The sequence below is a fragment of the Bufo gargarizans genome, chromosome 3, assembly GCF_014858855.1.
Source record: "Bufo gargarizans isolate SCDJY-AF-19 chromosome 3, ASM1485885v1, whole genome shotgun sequence".
NCBI classification, from domain to species: domain Eukaryota; kingdom Metazoa; phylum Chordata; class Amphibia; order Anura; family Bufonidae; genus Bufo; species Bufo gargarizans.
The window spans coordinates 295,249,081-295,271,727 of NC_058082.1; the positions used below are offsets into that span (position 1 = coordinate 295,249,081).

General features: G+C 44.7%; 1 protein-coding gene across 2 annotated transcripts; it reads left to right on the forward strand.

Annotated features, from left to right (window-relative positions):
- Positions 1-545: 545 nt before the first annotated feature.
- On the forward strand, positions 546-22,149 carry TMEM39B (transmembrane protein 39B). Of its 2 annotated transcripts, none has more exons than XM_044287183.1 (9): positions 546-649; positions 4,113-4,297; positions 13,619-13,838; positions 16,133-16,216; positions 16,297-16,451; positions 16,665-16,986; positions 18,225-18,412; positions 19,567-19,687; positions 21,826-22,149. In XM_044287183.1, exons 2-9 carry the CDS (start codon positions 4,170-4,172, stop codon positions 22,060-22,062), a joined length of 1,455 nt encoding a protein of 484 aa, XP_044143118.1. In that variant the 5' UTR covers positions 546-649; positions 4,113-4,169; the 3' UTR covers positions 22,063-22,149. The 2 variants fall into 2 exon arrangements, with proteins under 2 accessions (XP_044143118.1, XP_044143119.1); XM_044287184.1 differs by having other exon boundaries at positions 557-649; positions 4,116-4,297.
- Positions 22,150-22,647: the final 498 nt, after the last annotated feature.

Genomic DNA, 22,647 nt, shown 5'->3' on the forward strand with positions numbered 1-22,647 from the left:
TAAAAAAAATATTTAACTTTAAGATCATGTGACGTACCATGTGATGACCGGAGTGATGTCATCAAAGGTTCTTTACCTATATTTAATGCTCACCACAGGTCCTATTCAACAAAGGAGATGCCGGGCTTCGCGATCAAGTGGACTAAGGTGAGTTAACATTTTTTTATTTTTTTAACCCCTCCAGCGCTGTTTTACTATGCATTCTGTAGTCAGAATGCTATTATTTCCCCTTATAACCATGTTATAAGCGGATTTTGAGGCAGAAACGCTCCAAAATCAGCGCCCAAAAAAACTCAGTGTGAACTGGCTCTAATACCACCACGGCTTGGCCAGGGGGTTACCATCACCAGAACAAGCGTTCATTCTCAATCATTTCCCAGTGCAAAGGTGCCCAGACTCTGATGACAGCCCCGACTTTGTCAGTCACCACTTGGCAGCACATGTCCTCTCGTAAACAGAGGCTGTGAGGCAGACATTACGAACGTTCGTTCATCCACCAGCCGCGCATGCGCAGAGTGAAATAAGCTGGCCTTGGAGTAGGGGCGTGTGATGTCATCACGCACACACGGCACGCTTCCTTTACGAACTGGCTCTAGCTGCGCGCCCTCGCGCTTTATGACACAAGGCGCGCTCCCGCCGGACTGAAGTGGTGAGTGTGTTTGGGGGGGTGGTGGCTGCGGTTCATGTTAACCTCCCCCCCTCTCTGGGGAGGTAAAGTGAGCGAGGCCGCACCGAGCGTATCTGGGGGCGCGGGGCTGGGGTTTTCATGGCGGCTGGGACGTGATACATCTGGTGGTACCACTCCTTGCTGTGTGGAGCTGCCCCAGCACTTCTCTGCCTTCTCATATATGGCTCCAGAGCTGCTGTGCCTGGTCTATGAGGCTCCCTCATTGGTCACTGTTGGGTAGTTGCTCAAATGACAATTCCATAATCTGCTGTCACCTCCCATGTAGTCAGTGGAGCAGCATTTGTGTATAAAGTAGATACAAGATACATGGGCTGTGCTTGTGACCTGCCGAGTAGCCCCCCTGTCAGCAGTTCCCTCATAGGTTCCTTCCTCTTGGTGAACCTTCTCTATAAAGGAGGCCTGTCAGTGCTCCTGACGTATCTAAGGGGGTTTCCAGGACTGACATATCCATGACCTATTCATATCAGATCTGTGGGGGACCGGCACCCCCACCAATCAGGGTTACAGGAAGTAAAAACCTGGAGTCCTACCCTCAGTGTTTGGTCAGTGATTTCCATCAGTTATTGTTAGCCAAAACCGGGAGTGAAGGCTACACAGAGATAAGCTATCATGGAAAGATTTGCACCTATTCTGTGCTTTGGACCAGCACCAGGTTTTGACTCCCTGAGGGAAATCAAGGATCAAACACTGATGAGTGAAAGAGGCCTTATAGTGGGTGTATTAGGCTACTTCAGCTGATGCCCTAATCCAAGTGAATGGGAGTAGTGTTGAGCGAACTTGTGTTTTAAGTTCTGCGTCCAAAGTTCGGGTTATCAAAGAATCACGTTATGGATTCCGCTACCACGGACCATAACGGAATTTGGAATCCATAACATGATTCTTCGATAACCCGAACTTTGGACGCAGAACTTAAAGGGTTTCTACCACCAGAAATACTGTTATGTAGCTGACTGACATTAGCGATGCGCCCATGTCAGCCCTACATAACAGTATGTTTCTAACAGTAGTTCCTGCAGACGTTTTTGTTAAAAACGTACTTTTATAGATATGCTAATGAGCCTCTAGGTGCTATGTGGGCGTCATTAGCACCTAGAGGGCTCCGTCCACTAACCAGTTCAGCCGCCCATCGCGTCCCTCCAGCCCGCCCCGCTCCTGTTGATTGACGTGAAACTTCTCAGTATCGAGTACCAATTCCCGCGCCGTGCGCTTCTGTATTCTCCCGGCTCCGGCTTCCTCACTGGGTCTGCGCCAACTACGTTACAATGAGGAAGCCGGCACCAGGAGTGCGGCATTCACTGCCTGCGCCGAATACAGAAGCGCACGGCGCAGGCGTGGGAATTGGTACTCGATACTGAGAAGTTTCACGTCAATCAACAGGAGCGAGGCGGGCTGGAGGGACGCGATGGGCGGCTGAAATGGTTAGTGAACGGAGCCCTCTAGGTGCTAATGCCGCCCACATAGCACCTAGAGGCTCATTAGCATATCTATAAAAGTACGTTTTTAACAAAAACGGCTGCAGCAACTACTGTTAGAAACATACTGTTATGTAGTGCTGACATTAGCGGATCGCTAATGTCAGTCAGCTACATAACAGTATTTCTGGTGGTAGAAACCCTTTAAAACATAATTTAGCTCAACACTAAATAGGAGCTCAGCTGCAGTACCCGAGATCGGCCACTAACAGTGTACGGCATGGATGTCAAACTCATGGCCCTCCAGATGTTGCAAAGCTACAACTCCCATCATTCCCGATAGCTGTAGTATGCCCAGGCATGATGGGAGTTGTAGTTTTGCAACAGCTGGAGGGCCACGAGTTTGACATCCCTGGTGTACGGAGTCCGCCGCTGGAACTAGAACTGTGAATGGAGCAGGAAGCAGACAGCGCCGGTCAAAGTGTAGTGGCCGTGCTGGGTTACTACAGCTTAGCTTCCTTTCACTTCAGTAAGAGCTAAGGTGCAGTAACCCAGCACGGCCACTACACTTTGACCGGCGCTGTCTGCTTCCTGCTCCATTCACAGTTCTAGATCCAGCGGCGGACTCCGTACACCATGGATGTCAAACTCATGGCCCTCCAGATGTTGCAAAACTACAACTCCCATCATTCCCTGATAGCTGTAGTATGCCCAGGCATGATGGGAGTTGTAGTTTTGCAACAGCTGGAGGGCCACGAGTTTGACATCCCTGCCGTACACTGTTAGTGCAGTAACCCAGCACGGCCACTACGCTTGGAACGAAGCTGTGCTTTGTGTTCCAGCCCCAGAGGCTGCAGGCAACAGCTGATTGGTGAAGGGGCAGCATGTCAGACCCTCATCAATTGGACATTGATGACCTATCCACCGGATAGGTCATCAATATCAGCGGGCGCTTGGAAAACTCCTTCAATGTTTGTATCTCTGGTGCTTAGAACTCTCTGTTAGGCCGTTCCTCTATTATTCCTTGTAGATTTTTATGAATGGATTGACGGTGTCCCTACATAGTTATAGTCTTTAGGGGCACATCCAACTTTTTTCATAAATATTCAGCAGGAGCGAAAGAAGTGTTTAGAAAAGATGTTCCAGAATTATTTCATGGGGAAATCATTTATTGAAACAAACGAGTCAGGAGGGCTGAGAGGTTTCTTTAAGTAATCCGTAAGTGTATGCGTTCACTTAGATGTGTGTTTTTTAGGCCACGAGCAAGTATACGGATTTATAATGCTGTGTCACCCTGAGAGTCCTGTAATCTACTGAATTTACACTGACAGCATTATGTCACTATAATTCAATAGACTCCAGGTCTCTCAGGGTTAGGGCTCGTGCTCACAAACTTATTTTTTTTCCGTGTCCGTCCCTTTTTTTTTTTTTTTGCGGAACCATTCACTTCAATAAGGCCACAAAAAAAACTGAAATGACTCCATATGTTCCGTTTCCATATGGCACTTCTGCAAAAAAAAAAAAAAAAAAACATGTCCTGCATTACAGACGCTTCTAATAGGGGCCAGCTATTCCGTTCCACAAAATATGGAATGCACGCGGCCCGTATCTGTGTTTTGCGGATCCAAAATTTGTTGTGTGCATGAGCCCTGTCAGAGGAGCGGAGGTCAGAATGGGAACTTGTACTGCCACACTCTGCGAGTTTCTCTAAATGAACACGCTCATCTGTGTCTGGCCTAAAGAAGTATTCCTTCTTCCAGAGCTGGGCAATAGTGACTATCTTGCTAGGAGATCGGCAGGTGTCATCTGCTTGTCTTGGACTAAGTTGCTAGGCAACTGACTAAACACATTCAGGAGATTAACTAAAAGTCCACATAAATTGTTCATTTGGGAGTTTGATTTCTTCATGAAATGCCAGTTTTCGTCCACTTGGCCCTTCAAATGTGAGGTCTTTTATATAATAATGTAACGTAATTGTTTTTTCATTATATTTTGTGTATTATTTTGTACAGCAGCAGGTCCATCAACCATACATGTCTTATTTGTGACTGAGTCAGATAACCCCAGATATGGCTGGGGGCCGTCGAGGCCCAAGCCGGACATCATACTGCCGCGCTCCCCTATGTGACCCTGGATCTGCAGGTGGTGCCGTCCATGGTGGAGCTCCTACTGTGAGCGGAGTGAGGTCCAGAGCCAGGTAATGGTCAATATTTCAATAGAGTAATGTGAACTTGTAATCATTTACCAACCTATTTGGATCCATTTTTCTGTTAGGTGAAATACTGGTAGCTGTCTTACCTACCACGACAGCCAGGCAGGGAGACTGATGCTTCAGCACCCTCCGTGCATAGGTCTTGCTGGTTGTATTCACTAGATTCGTCCGTTAGGGATAACTGCCCAATACTCAAGTGTAAGGCTAGGGCTACACGGTGACGTCACGCAAGTTGTCAATGGTGTCACACAGTGCCTGCGACAAGTTGGATTTTTGTGTGACTGTCGTGTTGCAGTCGTGACATGATGCAGTGTGACACCATTGAAAATCATTATAAAAAATATTCTTATTGTCGCTGTGCTGATGCATTTAGAGAGAGACAGTCGTATAGTAACATTGTAATTAGAGATGAGCGAATTTTTCAAAAATTAGATTCGCCAGTTCGCCAAATTTTTGGGGAAAAATCGATTCGATCCGAATATATTCGCGGCGAATGTCATAAAAAAACAGCTATTCCCTGGCTGAAGAGAGCCTTTATAGTGGTGTAGATTTAGAACACTGTGCCTTGCAGTAACACGCATAAGGAGTCTGCTGTGGTAGTGAAATAATACTGAGTCCATATGACATGCAGATGACAGTCGTTGCTTTTAGAATCACTGCACACTTCACTTATTTGGGCAGTTACAGGCCCAAAACTGACCAAATAACTCAAGTGTGAACTCAGCCTTACAGGTCGATGTTAGCGCCAAGAAGCGCACTCCTTTTACACCGTCATCAGTTGTCCACACAGATGTCTACAGAACATGATCTATTAAACGCTTATACAAGTAGAGCCCCCCCGACAGAGTGGAGAGGGTGTCAGCAGTAAGTTTGTCTTTACGTCACTGATTATTTTGCTCTTCCTCTGATCCGTCAGAACAATAATCCACAAAAAACTGATCCTGTCTGTGGAGCATCCGCCTTCACTCAGTCAGCATTTGGTCAGTAATCCATCAGTATTGCTAATGCCCAAAAAAACTGAAGTAGATACAAAATGGAGATAACACATGAACGGAATATTTGCATGTCTTCTGTGTTTTGTACCCACTCCTGCTTTTGGCTACCAAATCATAAGCCAATTATGATGGGACCATACAGGCCTTAGGGCTGTTTCACACGAGCGAATGCCGTGCGTGGCATCCGCTCCGTGAAAGAGTGCCAAAACCCAATGCAGACTGCAGAGGCACGGAGCATTAACATGACTGATAATGCTCCGTGCCTCTCTGTGATCTCTTTACTACGAAATCACAGTTGTCACTGTGATTTCGTAGTAAAGAGATCACAGAGAGGCACGGAGCATTATCAGTCATGTTAATGCTCCGTGCCTCTGCAGTCTGCATCGGGTTTTGGCACTCTTTCACGGAGCGGATGCCACGCACTGCATCCGCTCGTGTGAAACAGCCCTTACAGCTGCTAAACAGACAGGATCCGTTGTGCGTCTCATTTTACCTTCCTTCTGACAGATCAGAAGAAGGGTCAAATAAATTATGTCAGCCAGGCCAAAAAGGCTAAATAGGGACCCAGTCATGAAGTGGGGAGGGTGGGAACAGCATGAGAAGTCCACAGAGTGGCCCAATGACAGAGTCTGTAGGTGACGGCAGTATCTGGAGGGCACAGATTGTCACAATGACAGAGTGTGGAGGTGGCAGCAGGATGAGGAGACCACAGAGTGGCAAGGTGGCATAGTGTGGAGGTGGCGGCGGCAGCATGAGGAGACCCAGAGTGGCGAATCAAATTTTTCCTGAGATTTGGATCGAATTCCACTTCATCAGCTTTGATTCGCTCACCTCTAATTGTAATGTTACGTAATAGAAGGATTCATGCATTATATAACAAGTGCTGGTGCATGGATAAACCACCTGGAAATGGAGAGGCAGAGATTTGCAGATGCCTTCATAACATGTGAATGAGCAGTGTGGACTTCAGAGAGCACGTATAACGCTATGTTGAAAGTAGGGCTGCAACGAATAATAGACTATCGATAATATTCGATAACGGGATTCGTTGTCGACTAATCCAGTTATCGAATAATCGCTGATTCGTTGCTATGCGGGCGGGCGGTTTACTTTAAATCACTGCATCTTTATTTTACCTTACAATGAAGCTCCAGTAACAGGCAGAGCGGACGGCGGCATAACGTTACTTACTCACGTGGCGCGCCTGCTCCGCCTCCTTCATTCATAAAGTGGGCGGAGCAGGTGCATCACGTGAGTGAGTGGCGTTACGCCGCCGCCCGCTCTGCCTGTTACCTGAGCTTCATTGTAAGGTAATAAAGATGCGCTGAGTAAAAGTTACTGCCAGAATAGTCTGCTGTGAGCAGCGGGCTGTTATGGGGGGGGGGATCTGTGTATGGCATTGTTATTGGGGAGGGGGATCTGTGTATGGCATTGTTATTGGGGAGGGGGATCTGTGTATGGCATTGTTATTGGGGAGGGGGATCTGTGTATGGCATTGTTATTGGGGAGGGGGATCTGTGTATGGCATTGTTATTGGGGAGGGGGATCTGTGTATGGCATTGTTATTGGGGAGGGGGATCTGTGTATGGCATTGTTATTGGGGAGGGGGATCTGTGTATGGCATTGTTATTGGGGAGGGGGATCTGTGTATGGCATTGTTATTGGGGAGGGGGATCTGTGTATGGCATTGTTATTGGGGAGGGGGATCTGTGTATGGCATTGTTATTGGGGAGGGGGATCTGTGTATGGCATTGTTATTGGGGAGGGGGATCTGTGTATGGCATTGTTATTGGGGAGGGGGATCTGTGTATGGCATTGTTATTGGGGAGGGGGATCTGTGTATGGCATTGTTATTGGGGAGGGGGATCTGTGTATGGCACATATCTGTGTCATCCACAGATCCCCCTCCCCATAACGGTGCCATCCACAGATCCCCCTCCCCATAACGGTGCCATCCACAGTTTGTTGTAATATGGCCTTTGAACATAATTTTTCAAGTAAAATCATAATTTTGGTGTTTTTTCCCGATTAATCGATTGACAACTAATCGATTATTCAAATAATCGTTAGCTGCAGCCGTAGTTGAAAGTGGAACATAACGGGAGAGGATACTGCGCCTGCGCTGGACAGCCCTTACACACGCATGTATGAATAACTAAGACGTGTCAGGTGTCAGCAGTATGCCCAGAGATGTCATCGATAGCTGCCATATGGATATACACACATTATTTAGTATTAATGATTGTATGTAAAGATGAAATCTCAGGATCCTAGCCATGTGCGTCCCTTTATGAGATAAGAATACCCCTTTAAGGATACAGTGTGACCAGTCCAGGAGCTTGTTTTAAATGTATTTTTTTTTCTTCCATTTTATCTCAACAATAAGAATGCCTTAGGTACCCTTCTCTCACAAATGTATTTTTTTATAATTTTTATTTTTTTACTGCTAAACCACGGCATAAAAATCGTATGCACCCTTTTTTTGAAGTGTAAATTAAACGCACAACTTTTTTTTACAGGCCATTAACACAAAAAAGTCCCCAAAATTGTAAAAACTGCCTGTGGCAAATAAAAAAAAATAATAATAATAATTGTGTGTCCCATCTGTCATGATTCTAGTAGACTTTTAGCTAACATCTTAATTTTTATTTATTTTTTTACAAAAACAAAAGTACAATAAAACGCAACAAAAAAGTGAGTATAACCCAGCCTTAGGCCTCATTCAGACAGTCAGTGATTTCGAGCCCAAGTGCGGATCAGAAACACAGAACAGATGACGTATATGTCCTTTCTTTTATATTTTCCATTCCTAGTGAATCTACTTCTGGCTCAAAAATCTGCATGAAAAACTGCACCAGAAATTGCATTGTGATTTCAGCCCTGGAGACATAATCTGAAAACCATTCAGAAAGTTTTCTATCTGAAGCAAATTTCCAGGCTTCTTGCTTTATTAGCAGCAATTACAGGGGCGGATCCAGGGGACTTGATAAAACATCAGCAGTCTCAACGCGTTTCGACCGTACACAGTCATTTTTTTTTTATTTGAGTTTCATAAAAAACTATATATTATTACAATAACAACCCCTTACACCCACCCACCCACTTCCTCCCTCCCACCCCTTTTTCAGTCCTGCGACCAGTTAAAGTCCAGAATCATCTCCGTGATATTCTTTGTAATACCATACATCATTAACATACTCTCTTCTATATGTCTCATGTGGCCACCATTCTATCCTCCGTCCTCAACAGACCACATACTCACATTTCACCCATCCAACATATAAATGGCAACCATACTTCCCAACAGGCAATGTTTAATCTAGCATACAATATTATGGCCGCATTTTACCCAATATACTGTTAAATAGTGTTGTAATATCTTAACCACGAGTACCATACTATCTCAAATTTTTTGACCGCTCCTCTCTTCTGATAGACATATCTTTCTAACTTTACCAAGGTATGTACCCTGTTTACTAGCTCTTGCAGTGTTGGCGGTTGTGGATCTATCCAGTGCTGTGCAATACTTTTTCTGGCTTGATATAAAATACGCAAAATGGCCGTTTTTTTCTATCCATCCCTGGCTGTACTTTAACACATCCTAAAACACATGCTAGTGGTGTAACCTCTATGTTTGGAACACAGGATTCATCAATTCCACAACATCTATCCAATATCTCCTAAGTTTTGGGAAATTCCACATTAAATGGATTAGGTCTGCGTTATGCCGATTACATCTTGGGCAGCAGTCATCTGTTCTGTATCCCATCTTTTTTAACAGAACCGGGGTTCTGTATACCCTGTGCATCAAGTACAATTGTGATACCCGTTGTGCTTCGCTCACTGCTATTATTTGAAAGTTCTGCATTGCTTCATCCCATAAATCCTCAGTCAGATCCCCAATGTCAGACTTCCATTTCCCATACAATCCTAAAGGCCTATTTTTATGTTGCATTTCCATCAGGGTCATGTAATGAAGAGATATTACTCCATTTGTGCTCCCCTGCGTTGTGGTGAGGTCTATAATACTATGCTTTGGTGCCTGAACAATACTTTCTTGTTTTAGGCCTCTTTCACACCTGCGTTGTCCGGAACCGTCGTGTACTCCATTTGCCGGAATTACACGCCGGAAAAACGCAAGTGAACTGAAAGCATTTGAAGACGGATCCGTCTTCAAAATGCGTTCAGTGTTACTATGGCAGCCAGGACGCTATTAAAGTCCTGGTTGCCATAGTAGTAGTAGGGAGCGGGGGAGCAGTATACTTACCGTCCGTGCGGCTCCCGGGGCGCTCCAGAATGACGCCAGAGCGCCCCATACGCATGGATGACGTGTCCATGCGATCACGTAATCCATGCGCGTGGGGCGCCCCGACGTCACTCTGGAGCGCCCCGGGAGCCGCACGGACGGTAAGCATACTGCTCCCCCGCTTCCCACTACACTTTACCATGGCTGCCAGGACTTTAGCGTCCTGGCAGCCATGGTAACTAGTGATGAGCGAACTTCTGTTTTAAGTTCGGCGTCTAAAGTTCGGCTTCCGGTTAGCGGAGAATCCCTATATGGATCCGGATATGGATTCCGACTTTCGTTGTGGTCCGTGGTAGCGGAATCAATAATGGCCGATTATTGATTCCGCTACCACGGACCACAACGGAAGTCGGAATCCATATCCGGATCCATATCGGGATTCTCCGCTAACCGGAAGCCGAACTTTAGACGCCGAACTTAAAACAGAAGTTCGCTCATCACTAATGGTAACCATTCAGAAAAAGCTAAACGTCGGATCCGGTAATGTGCCGAAACGACGTTTAGCTTAAGGCCGGATCCGGATTAATGCCTTTCAATGGGCATTAATTCCGTATCCGGCCTTGCGGCAAGTGTTCAGGATTTTTGGCCGGAGCAAAAAGCGCAGCATGCTGCAGTATTTTCTCCGGTCCAAAAACGTTCCGGTCCGGAACTGAAGACATCCTGATTAGAGATGAGCGAACTTCTGTTTTAAATTCGGCGTCTAAAGTTCGGGTTTGGATTAGCGGAGAATCCCGATCTGGAACCGGATATGGATTCCGACTTCCGTTGTGGTCCGTGGTAGCGGAATCAATAATCGGCCATTATTGATTCCGCTACCACGGACCACAACGGAAGTCGGAATCCATATCCGGTTCCAGATCGGGATTCTCCGCTAATCCAAACCCGAACTTTAGACGCCGAACTTAAAACAGAAGTTCGCTCATCTCTAATCCTGATGCATCCTGAACGGATTTCTCTCCATTCAGAATGCATGGGGATAATCCTGATCAGGATTCTTCCGGCATAGAGCCCCGACGACGGAACTCTATGCCGGAAAAGAACAACGCAAGTGTGAAAGAGCCCTTACTTGCGATTTGAATTGCATGTCTGAGCTGTAAATAAAGATCAAAGGCATTATGTGCTAAATTAAATTCTTGTTGTAGCTGTGAAAATTCTTTTAGAGTATTATTAGAGAATAACTGAGCCATCCTATTAAGACAGTACCTCTCCCACATCTTTGTTTCTGACACTTTACCCATTTCCTTATACATATAGTTTGGCCATATTGGTGTATATGTTGTATATCCTGTTATTTTAGCCATAGACCTGGCTTTCCACCATATTTTGTGTATCACTCCTAATATCTGATATTGCGTGCCTCTATCATAGAAAGTACCATCCTCTAAGGCTGATAGCAGACATTGTTTTCCTATAAGGTGTTTCACAATTTTCCCCGTCTTGTTTAGGTTTTCACTATCTCCCCAACCCCTGATATGTTGCATTCGGGCCACGACATAATATACCCGTGGGTCTGGTATAGCTTTTCCCCCATGTGTTTTAGGCCTCTGTAGTGTACTTAATTTTATGCGTGGACCACCTCGTTTCCATATAAGGTCTCTAAAGATTGTATTATTCTTGTGGAAAAATCGGATTGGGATCCATGTTGGTGCATTATGGACAAGGTATAACAATTGTGGCATAAGAATCATTTAAAAAAGGTTGGCTCTACCAATCAGCGTAAGAGGTAACTTAGCCCACGCTTGCATTTTGCGCCTGAACTTTTCAAGTAGAGGTACCAAATTTAGATCTCCATATTCTCGAGTATCAGTAGATATTTTCACCCCCAAGTATTTAAAAGATGTAACGACTTTGAGTTCTGGTGCCACTAGCGGAGACGGATTCTCTTTTTTAGACAAGGGCATTATGACGGATTTCGACCAATTTATGGTATACATGAAGTCTTAATCATTACATTTATTAGGGTTCCTGCAGGATATTGCGCTAGTGACCATCGGATGCGGATTGTTGCCCTATTCAAGTGAATGGGTCCGTGTCCGCATACGGCGGCCTGCATGAGGCCTAAGACCGTTGTACGGTCGAAACGCATCAAGACTGCTCCGATGTGCAGTTTCTTGTGTGAATATTGCAATAAAGCTGATCCATCCCTATAATTGCTGCTGTTGTTTTGGGCTTGGCCTGGCCTAGGATCCCTGATGGGACTTACTGATTTCTTCCATTTTGGGTGCTGGATTTTCCATGTCTTCACTTCAAGGTAACAGCAAATGAGTATATTTATTACAATAAGGAGTACATGGTAAGATGACGCGAGTACCATCAGCTTGGGTACAGTATCTCATATGTCCACATTTGACTCTGGCACTCTTTGCAAATATGCAAAAGTGTCAAGCCATCGGTTGCCTTCAGAACTACTCCCATCATTTCTCCAGTTTCTGTCATTGCGAATACTTGCCAATGCAAATTGATATGACTTCCGAGTAGTAAATCAATAAGAAGAACATGCAGGCATAAAATGAACAACCTTCTGGTTGTATTTTAACTCTAGGTGGCAATAGGTGCACTTGTGTCCTCTGTAATACCAAAAGCTAATACAATTCTAAACGAACTTACTCCAAAAGTTTTAATTTCATGTAGAGAAATGTGTTGTGGTACTGAGCATTTGTATACATATCAGAAGTACAGGAAAAGTGGATATTAGGATGTGGAGTGATAGGTACTGTGTGTAGAATAGAGATAATACACTATATTGAGCATAATGCGACAATTGCGACATGACAGTTGCAAAAAATCCATCCAAGTTTCATTTCTGTATGACACCATTGAATATCATAATAAATGTCGCTGTGTAGCCTAGCCTAAGGTATATACTGTAGACATCACAAGAATGTCTGCCCGATTACTATGTTGAGGTCTGTTATTAGGCACCGGCACAACCATGAAGGAAAGGAAGTCTAAGGGCAGATTCACACGACTGGGATTGGTCCAAAAATCACCATGTGTCGGCTGGACCGTCTGTGGCTCCCCTGACCTGAACTGACTGTATCATAGTGTTTTATGATCCTAGTCCGTTCCTATCTGATCACAGCTCTGTTGTACTGTATACTCAAATCATGTCCGTTCAGTACATCAGACTCGATCAGTTAGGAACTGACTATCCTAAAACGCCACTATGCAGTCAGTTTGGGTCAGGGGAGCTGCAGTTGGTCTGGGAGATGTGGCTGACACATGAACCGTGTTTCCCGGACCGATCGTTCTCATGAATTTTGCCTAATCCTTTCTATAGGCACTGGGAGAAAACTGTTGTGTATAAGCAGGGTAAACCACTATAGCGGATTAACAACTGCTAGCGCAATTACACCTTTGCTGTGGATTCCACACTAAGTGTGCCGCTTTTCTGCAATTTAATGAGCATGCTGTGGATTTTAAACTCAGTCGGTTTTACCGACAAAATCATGCAGCTGTTGGCTGCTATGAGCAGGGTATCGGACAAACCTAGCAGCCAGTGCGTGTAAACCCAGCTAAAATCCACAGCCATTTTGCCATGTGTGGATATGGTTATACTACGAATTGACTATTAAAGGGGTTGGTTGAAAAATTAGAAAAAAAGGAATAAACCGTTAAGTTGTAATGATAAAAGTATAATCGGCAGTTTATCCTAGCCCTGTGAAGTATAGGCGCCCAGCTGCCCATGTATGCGCTTTTGTAATTGCAGACTGGCAGTGTTTTATCTACATGACCGCTCTACTTCTATGCAGGTACTGGTAGTATCTGCAGATTTGCTGGATGCATGTAACTACTATTCTGCACCTCCATCACCATTTATAAATGTTTTGTCTATAAAGTGGTCAACCCCCTAACATTTTATTTTTTCTCTTTCTATAACCTCTGTGTGAAATTAGTGCATTTGACAACTTAGGACTGAAACTATGAGTTTATATTTGCAACATTCCATGCCTTTTCCAGGTAAAGTTCTTCTTAATGCTTTTTTTTTTCTTCTTCTCCACTTAGGAGTAGTTCCAATACAGGATTGTCCAGTCCCCCTCTTGCTGCACAGACAGTGGTACCACTGCGACATTGCAAAATCCCTGATCTACCTGCAGACCGCCACCTCGTTTTTGAGCTGCAGCTCTTTCTGTGTCACCTAATTGCCTTGTTTGTGCACTACATCAATATCTACAAGACTGTTTGGTGGTACCCACCATCGCACCCACCTTCACATACGTCTCTGGTGAGCAATAACAAGGGGCAACCTTGGATTTATGTTAGTAAATGTTAGAAATGAATACGTGATATAAAAACGGCACAATGGTCATGATAAGGGAACATATGTATGATGAATACTCCTTTCACAGGGCTTATGGCATCCAGATTTGAGCTTGTGTATGAAGACTAATTGTGCTTGTTTTAGTCTCAAGGTAATTAGATTAAAGGGATTGTCTGGACAACTAACTTGGATCATGACACCTGCTTTGTACACAGCTTAGGCTACTTTCACACTAGCGTTTTAGTTTTATGGTATTGAGATCTGTCATAGGGGACAAAACTGAACAGAACGGAATTCTTCAAATTGCATTCCGTTTCGTTTAGTTGCGTTCCCATACTGGAGAGTAAACTGCAACATGTTGTAGTTTACTTTCCATCCTGGGATGCGGAGCAAGTCAATGGGGGTAGATCTGTTTTCTCTGCCACAATAGAAAACTGATCCGTCCTCCTTTGACTTTCAGTGGAGTTCATGACTGATCCATTTTGGCTACGTTAAAGATAATACAACCCGATCTGTTCATAACGGATGCAGACGGTTGTATTATCAGTAATGGAAGCGTTTTTGCTGAACCCTGCCGGATCCAGTAAAAGCGCTAGTGTAAAAGCCTTAAACTCCTTAACTGCCCACTGTCTTTGGATGGTGGGCGGTGCAGGTCTTTGGTCTGCAGCAACATTTTTTCCCGTCGCTGCAGTTGAGGGGGTTTAAAGGCTGCCTAAACACTCCAGCGCTGAGAACCGGCTGTTAGTAACAGACTGGGTCCATAGCTTAGGCTTCATTTCACAGCCAGGGTCAGCAGAAGTTCCAGTCCCAGCTGTTGACCCTTTGATCATGTTGTGGATCATGCTGTGACATGACCAAAGGGAGCTTCCCCCACTGCGATCGGATCAGAAACTGGGGTAGCGATCCACAGTCAGCCCTGAGGACCTTTTAAAGGAGTCCAGGACTGTCTGCTCAGTAAGGCTACATGCACACGACCGTATGTGTTTTTTGCGGTGAGCAAATTTCAGATTGGCCCCCCAAAAAACGGATGACATCCGTATGCCATCCATTTTTCATTTTTTTGTGGATCCATTGTAACAATGCCTAAAACGGACATGCTTGCGGTGCTACGGAACGGACATGCTGATGAGGACAGTGCACGGTGTGCTGTCCGCATTTTTTGCAGACCCGTTGAAATGATTGGGTCCGCATCCTATCTGCAATAAAAAACGGAACGGAAACAAACAACGTTCATGTGCATGAGGCCTAAGCCTGCTGTTAGGGCACACCAGTGCCTTTCTAACATGCTTGATTTATCTTCCATGTGTTTCACAAAAATCTAGACTTCATACAATGCTTCAGCTGTTAAGCTCTTCTCTCTTCCGGTCCAGGGAGAGACATTGAGCACATCCCTGCCTAAGTGATTTGTGTTGGTCAGTAGGCGGTAATGAAATCCAGCCGCCAGTCCTGTTTCTATAGCTCCATATGCTCCTGTGCCTGGTTTAATGGCTCTACGTTGGTTTACCCAGACAAGCCTTTTAAAGGGGGCTATTATCACTCCTGACATGCTATTTTAGTGAAGATTACTGCTAAATTCACATAATGTGGATTGCGCAGCACAAATCTGCAGCAAATTACAGCACATGTGGATTGCATATTCAAAACCCAATCCAAATGTAGCAGAAAATATTTCTGCACAAAACTGAACATGCTGCAGATTTTCACACCCATTGCACATCAATTATGTCACCGATTTTTATTTTATTTTTTTCACTGTGGATTTCACCTCATTAACTTATATGGCAGAAATCTAAAGCATGTTCCTCAGTGTGCGTGTAACACATGAAGTCCCAGGTTTACATGGAATCTTTTGATGCTAGAATTTTGGCATGGATTATGTGCCAAAAAGCCAGCAGGTTCTGCCCGGAATGTTTTCAATGGGAACTCGTGCTGCCTTTCATGCAACTGGTACCGTAGGTCATAGCTGCGACCGTGCCAATAAATGACACGTTTTTTTCTTGGCATGGTGTCTAGATGGACAGTGCTGGATGCCACAGAAGGTGCCCAAGCATGCTTGAGCTTCATTCAGTGGGGCTAAACCGCCACCAGGCCCCCAGTATTCAAACTGAGAAACTTCCTTTGCAAAATCTGCTATGTGAATGGGGCCTGAGATCTTACAGGTTACTATACACTAAATATTGAGAATAGATAATATGGATTATTATGCATGTGTGGAATTTGTGTTTGTTCTAACTTTTTTCTTTTCTTAAATATGGTAGAACTTCCACCTGATAGATTTTAATGTGCTGACCCTCACAACAATCGTGCTTGCTCGAAGATTAATTGCAGCAATTGTTCGGGAGGTATGTCTGCTACACACTAGATTTCTGGTCTGGAAAACATTAATGTGCGTTGAAATAACTGCGTATTTCTCATTGTTTAGGCCTCACAAGGTGGAAAGTCTTCTGTCCCGCACTCAATACTGCTGGTGGCCACACGGTTTGCTGTTCTTACTGGAACAGGGTGGAGTTTATGTCGCTCCCTAATCTTGTTGTTCAGAACACACTCCTTCCTCAACCTTCTTTTCTTATGCTATCCGTAAGTAATCGGTTGAAAGTTCAGAAATTCTGTAATTAGAATTTATGCCACAGTAGAGAATTTACTGCCTGTGAATAGATAATATTTTTATTGTCTTTTATAGTCTTCATATTACCCTATAAATTAATTGATACTTTTGTGTCATGACATGATTGTTCTGTTAGCTGAGACATTTTTTATATTTTTTTTATACCCCTTTTTTTTTTTTTTTAGATTTGGTATGTACATCCCATTTCTGCACCTGGGCTATGATTTTCGTCGGTCAAGCCTCTTTGCCCATGCTCCCAGCGCACGTGTTGGTGGAGATCTAGGTTCTGTTGATAAGGCAGGTCGTGATTACTTAACAGTACTGCAGCACATGTGGCGGCCCAGCACAGATCCTCTTCCAACACATGCGTGCTGCCTCTCTCCAGACCTGATACGTAGTGAAGTGCACTACTTAAAGCTGGACTTCAATTGGCGTGTTCGGGAGGTGCTGCTTAGCTCCATGCTGTCTGCATACTACGTGGCATTTGTGCCTGTATGGTTTGTCAAGGTACAATACTTATATCTTGTCCCTGTAATTGTAGGACCAACAATGTACACATCCACCTCACCTTCTTTTCTTTAAAGTATACCTAACTTTTTGAACCGTTTAATTAAAACCTATGCTAAATGACATATAATAGATTTTTTTTTTTTAATAGACTTTTTTTTTTCTGTTTTACATACAAAATAGGCACCTGCAATTTAGATGTGTATAGCGCTTTGGAATGCACAGTGAGTCATGTACAGGCAGGAGCACACATTGCTGCTTCTGCCTGTGCCAGTGCCACTCTGCTAAAGGCTGAACACTCCAAAAAAGATCTAATCTCATTCATTTGATAATGAAGGTTTTACCATTTTCTACACCTGTTTTAGGCGTAGAAATTGGTTTAAGTTTAAGACAACTGGTGCTGGATGCGCTGAAGTTATGGAGAGGCCTGCGCCTTTTCATAACTCCAGCGGCACCATCGCCAGCGATGGGGCTCTATTACGACTGGTTTCTAAAACGCCGGTCTTAATAAATGTGCCCCATCATCTGTATTTAATCACAAAATATAAACATTAAAAAAATCCTTAAAACCAGACCCATACCCACATTGAAAAAGATACCATAGTGAAAAATAAGCAGATCAATATATAAAGGGATCTTATGCACAATATAGACCACCCCAAAGCAGCACTAACTTAGGTAATGCTGTGCTAGCACCCAAACAGTAAATGAAAGTCGCTTCTTCTGCCTAATCTACTTCCGATGTGCTCTGCCAGGCTTTAGTGGAGCAAGCAATGTTCTATGTCACGCTTCTGCCTGTGCCCACTCGCTCCACTAAAAGCTCTACATAACAGGAGGCCCTGTATTCCAGCAGCCTCAGCATGTTTGCCGCTAGTTCACGTCTTAGTTTTATTCTGGCCACCGCCTCGGCATGTTTGCCGTGCTGCGGCCGGTCCTCCGGCCCAACCCAATTATAGTCATTGGGGCCAGAGTGTACTTCCGGTGGCACAATGCACTAGCGGCAGCACGGTTCGGGCAGCCTGCCGGAGAAGGCTGCCGCTAATGTAAAAGTAGCCCAAGTAAAACAGAGAAAAAAATATTCCATCTATCACATGTTATTAGTTACATGCTATTTAGAATAGGTTTTAATGTAATTGTTAGAAAATGTAGATGCACTTTAAGACACACAACTGTTGTGTGGTTTGTTCATATCACATTCAGTTTACTTATTGTATTTTTTTTCAACTTTATTGATACAGAGCACACAGTATTATGACAAGCGCTGGTCATGTGAACTCTTTCTTCAAGTTTCCCTAAGCACTTCAGTAATCCTCACCCAGCACCTCCTGCCTGCACGGTACTGTGATCTGCTGCATAAAGCAGCTGCTCACCTTGGCTGCTGGCAAAAAGTGGACCCAGCGCTGTGCTCCAACATGCTACAACACTCGTAAGTATATAGCTACCACCACCCCACCACCTTCCACAGAATGTGCCATAAATGTTTGATACACAAGCATCTCCAGAGCACGGATCCCCCAACCCCTGTCCTGCCTGGTGAGGTGGTTTGGGTAAAGAGAGAGCTGAGGTGAGAAATCACTGTGGTATAATGACAAAAGGATTATTAGGCATCATTGAATACAGGAGGCATCAGATTGGTAGCCGACTATTCGAGGATAAAGATTGTTCTGCGCATCTGTTGCGGTCACCTGGTACTTGGGAAAAATTGGCATTTGAAACCTACTATTTCCTGTGTTGATAAGATGGCCAAGTGTTAAATCATTTTAAAAGTTTTGAACTTGTGAGCTACAAAATAATAAGTTGGTACGGTATGGTGACTAAATGTTAGGCTTGGATAGGATATAGGATACAAGATGGGAAATTAAGAAGAGCGCTTTTACATTGGGGCAGATTTACTTAAAGGGTAGGATAGGTCATCAATATTTGATGTTTTGCATATGGGTGGAAGATTTCAGGAACTGCTTGACAACCAGATTGAAAACGTGTGCCATGCAGGGCGCATGGCTCAGCCCTCCTTGACGCAGTGCAGACACAATGTTCTTCCCGTTGTCAGTCACCATGGTTCCGATTTTGAGTCGTCGGGGAGAAAGCCAGGATTCAATTTCTTGATGAAGGACACGGAGCAGTTCCTCCCCTGTGTGACTCCATTCGCCCAGGCAAACAAGGTGTAGAGCAGCATGACACCGCTGTGCCCTGCACATGTGGTATGCTGGATGGGCACTGTGAATTGTTCCTGCAGTGGGGGCTGAGGACATAGTGGTGGATGAGGGGGCAGAGGCGGACATTGTCGCAGGACCAACGGCGTGAGAATGTGGAGGTGAAAGCGGCGTCACCTGGCCAACTTGCTGGTTTGGCTTGGCAGGAACCTCATTTACCCAGTGGGCCGTAAAGGATATATATTGTCCTTGACCATAGTTACAGCTCCTCACATCGCACTTTGGCAGACACCGACGGGCTCAAGGATTGGCCCACCTTCTGTTCTACATATACGATAAAGATATCGGATTGAGGTGACCCTGTCGGACTGTTGGTCACGTTACCCTTATTCACTAGATGATTATTCCATTACGGTTTGTTTTGCAGGTGGATGGAGGACTGCATGTGGCCCCAGGGGGTGTTGGTAAAACACAACAAGAATGTCTACAAAGCGGTTGGTCACTATAATGTGGCGATTCCTTCTGATATGTCTCATTTTCGGTTCCATGTAAGTTCTCCTATTAAACTTTAGTCTTGGGATTTTTGTTACATCCATCCTATTATAGGGTACCCCCAGCCAAGTGAGAAAATGTTTCAAAATAGTTTTACAGAAGTCTGTGGGTGACATCTTAATCATAGCATCTTTTGTAGCCTTACTGTGCATGCTCTCAGAGGCAGGAAGTGTGTGTGTGGGGGGGGGGGGGGTTCCTGCTGTCACTTTCCCATTTCATACTAGCAGTATACAGATCCTCAGCAGGGTCAGTCACTTCTTACAGCTCTGCAGTGGTAAGGGGCAATGAATCTTCCATTCTCCCTCTGCTTTCTAGCCTGCTGGTCAGCTTCTGAAATATCCTTCCCCAGCTCCTTGGTCTGATTGAGCATTGCCTTCTGAGGAAGTATATGTTCACATATGCGCCAATGGATCCAGCAGCATGTTCTGGCAGAGAGCAGCCTCCCTGATTTTGCAGAATCCAACATTGCCGGATTCTGCAGTTCACCACCAGATCCCCATAATGGGGTTTAGCAGTGATCCAGCCTCTTTCCGGCATAAATGCTGGATTTTAGACAGATGGCAGTGGTGGATTTGAACTACAAATGAACCCTAAGATGCACTAGATATCAGAGACGCAGCCTGATCTGTGTAAATCAGGGATGCCCAACCTGCAGCCCTCCAGCTGTTGCAAAACTACAACTCCCAGCATACCAGGACAGCCTACAGCAGGGCATAGTGGGAGTTGTACTTTTTCAACAGCTGGAGAGCCACAGGTTGGGCATCCCTGGTGTAAATAAATCTCACACACTTCTTCTGCCTCCTATTATATTTTCAGGTTTCCTGTAGAATAATCCATCAAAGTGTTGCCCTGTGTTTTTAAGATTGGTAGACTATAGATTTATGAAGGTTTTGTCTGTGCCCAATTCTATATCAGTTCAGTGAGTACTTCTGCTGTTTGGGAAGCAGGGTCGATGGGGTACTTTGCAGCTGCAAACTAAGCCAGTCTACTTTATACAGGTTTGATAAATCTCCCCCTTGTGTCTGAAACAGTGATTACATCTAAAACTGCTAATGTTTTCTGTTTAGAGAAAAAACTCATCCCTGAACATGACAGTGGAGAGGACAAGCTCTCTTGGTGTTCAAGGCAGTGGTTTCAGAATGTTCCCCTCTCTGCTCAACCGTGAAGTTTAGCATGGTAGTTGTAGGACTGACAATTCATTTATTTTGGTGCTGCTCCCTCTAATATTGTACCTAGAGCTTTGTCCTATAGTCAGGGCCATCTTTAATATTGATTGGACCCTGGGCAAGAGTGAGAACACAAGTGCCGCTGCCGCATTCATGGGTCCATACTTTATTAACTAAGTAGCAGGACATGTAGGGCATACATGGGAGATGTCCCTGCACTTACTATTATTTCTGGGCGCCGCTGTGGCCCCCGTTACATTCTCCCGTGCTGTATGCTAAGTAACAGCATCGGAACACCAGGGAGGAGACATCAGCTTTTCTCCCTGGGTGTTCCTTCTCCCTGTCCAATCGCAGCGCAGAACGTCACAGCCAGGGAGAAGGTGAGGTTTTTTTTTCTGTGACGTTCTGCGCTTCAATTGGGCAGCGCTACAGCCAGGGAGAAGGAACGTCCAGGGAGAAAAGCTGATGTCTCCTCCCTGGTGTTCCGATGCTGTTACTTAGCATACAGCGTGGGTGAATGCAACAGGGGCCGCAACAGAGTGGTGCCCAGAAATAATAGTAAGTGCAGGGACATCCCCATGTATGCCCTACATGTCCTGCTACTTAGTTAATAAAGTATGGACCCATGAAAGGTCCTCCAGTGGCCAGCGGGGCTCAAGAGGCAGCTGCCCCTTTTGTCCCACTTTAAAGATGGCCCTGCCTATAGTACTGGGCTTTAATAAGTACCATCTCTTCTATGTGACAGTAGATTAGTCATGATGTATTTTATATATCCATAGCAGTGAAAGGGTTAAAATCTTGTTCTAGTATGTCCTAGCACTTATAGGATGGTGTCATGTGTGGAGCTGCACCCCTTTGATGGCCGTCTGCTCACTTTGCAGTGGAAAGGTTTGAACGTTCTTAATACTTTGTAATGTCTTCTAGATTCTTCCAAATATGTTAAATTTTATTTTTTTCCCACCCGCCAGTTTTTCTTCAGTAACCCGCTGCGAGTTCTGAACATTTTAACCACACTGGAAGGATTTCTCATCTTTTACCAACTATATTCACTGCTATCTTCTGAGAAGTGGCATCATACCATTTCTCTTGCACTCATCCTTTTCAGTAATTACTACGCCTTCTTCAAGCTGCTTCGTGACCGGATTGTACTGGGGAAGGCATATTCGTATACTGGGGTCTCGGACTCGGAACAGAAGCTGAACTGACTTTCACTACACCAAAGCGCTGTATTTTTGTTACAATTGCTTTGTTTCCTTATGTAATTAAAAACAAGCATATTTTTTTACTCTGAAGCCATGTGTGGTCCGTGTTCTGTCACAAGACTGCGTGAAAAGATCTGTAAAGGGATATTCCCATCTTGAGATCTTTCTCATAGCCACATGATATGCCATGTTGAGAACAGAGTCCCTTCTCACGGCCGCTATGTGCGGCTCCCTCCATTCACTTCCATAGGAGTTCCAACAATAGCCAAGTAAGCTGTACTATAGTCAAACTCCCACGCGTCCACCTCACCACAGTGACCTAAAGACGGTGCCTGTTCCTGTGTGAGAATCCTTCTTTGAACATGCCATAGATATGAGTACAAGATCCACACAGTACTAGGAATGAAACTGAAGAATGTGCAGGGAAAAAGAGACGTTGCTTCAATTCCGTGTGACAACAGCAGTGGTTAGTTGCGCCGCTATCTGCGACTTCGCCCTGCTCACGTTGTGTCTAAAAATTGTGGACGGGAAAGGGGACAGGCCAGCAGTCTCATCTCATTCATCATTTTCTACATTTTCAGTTTTAGA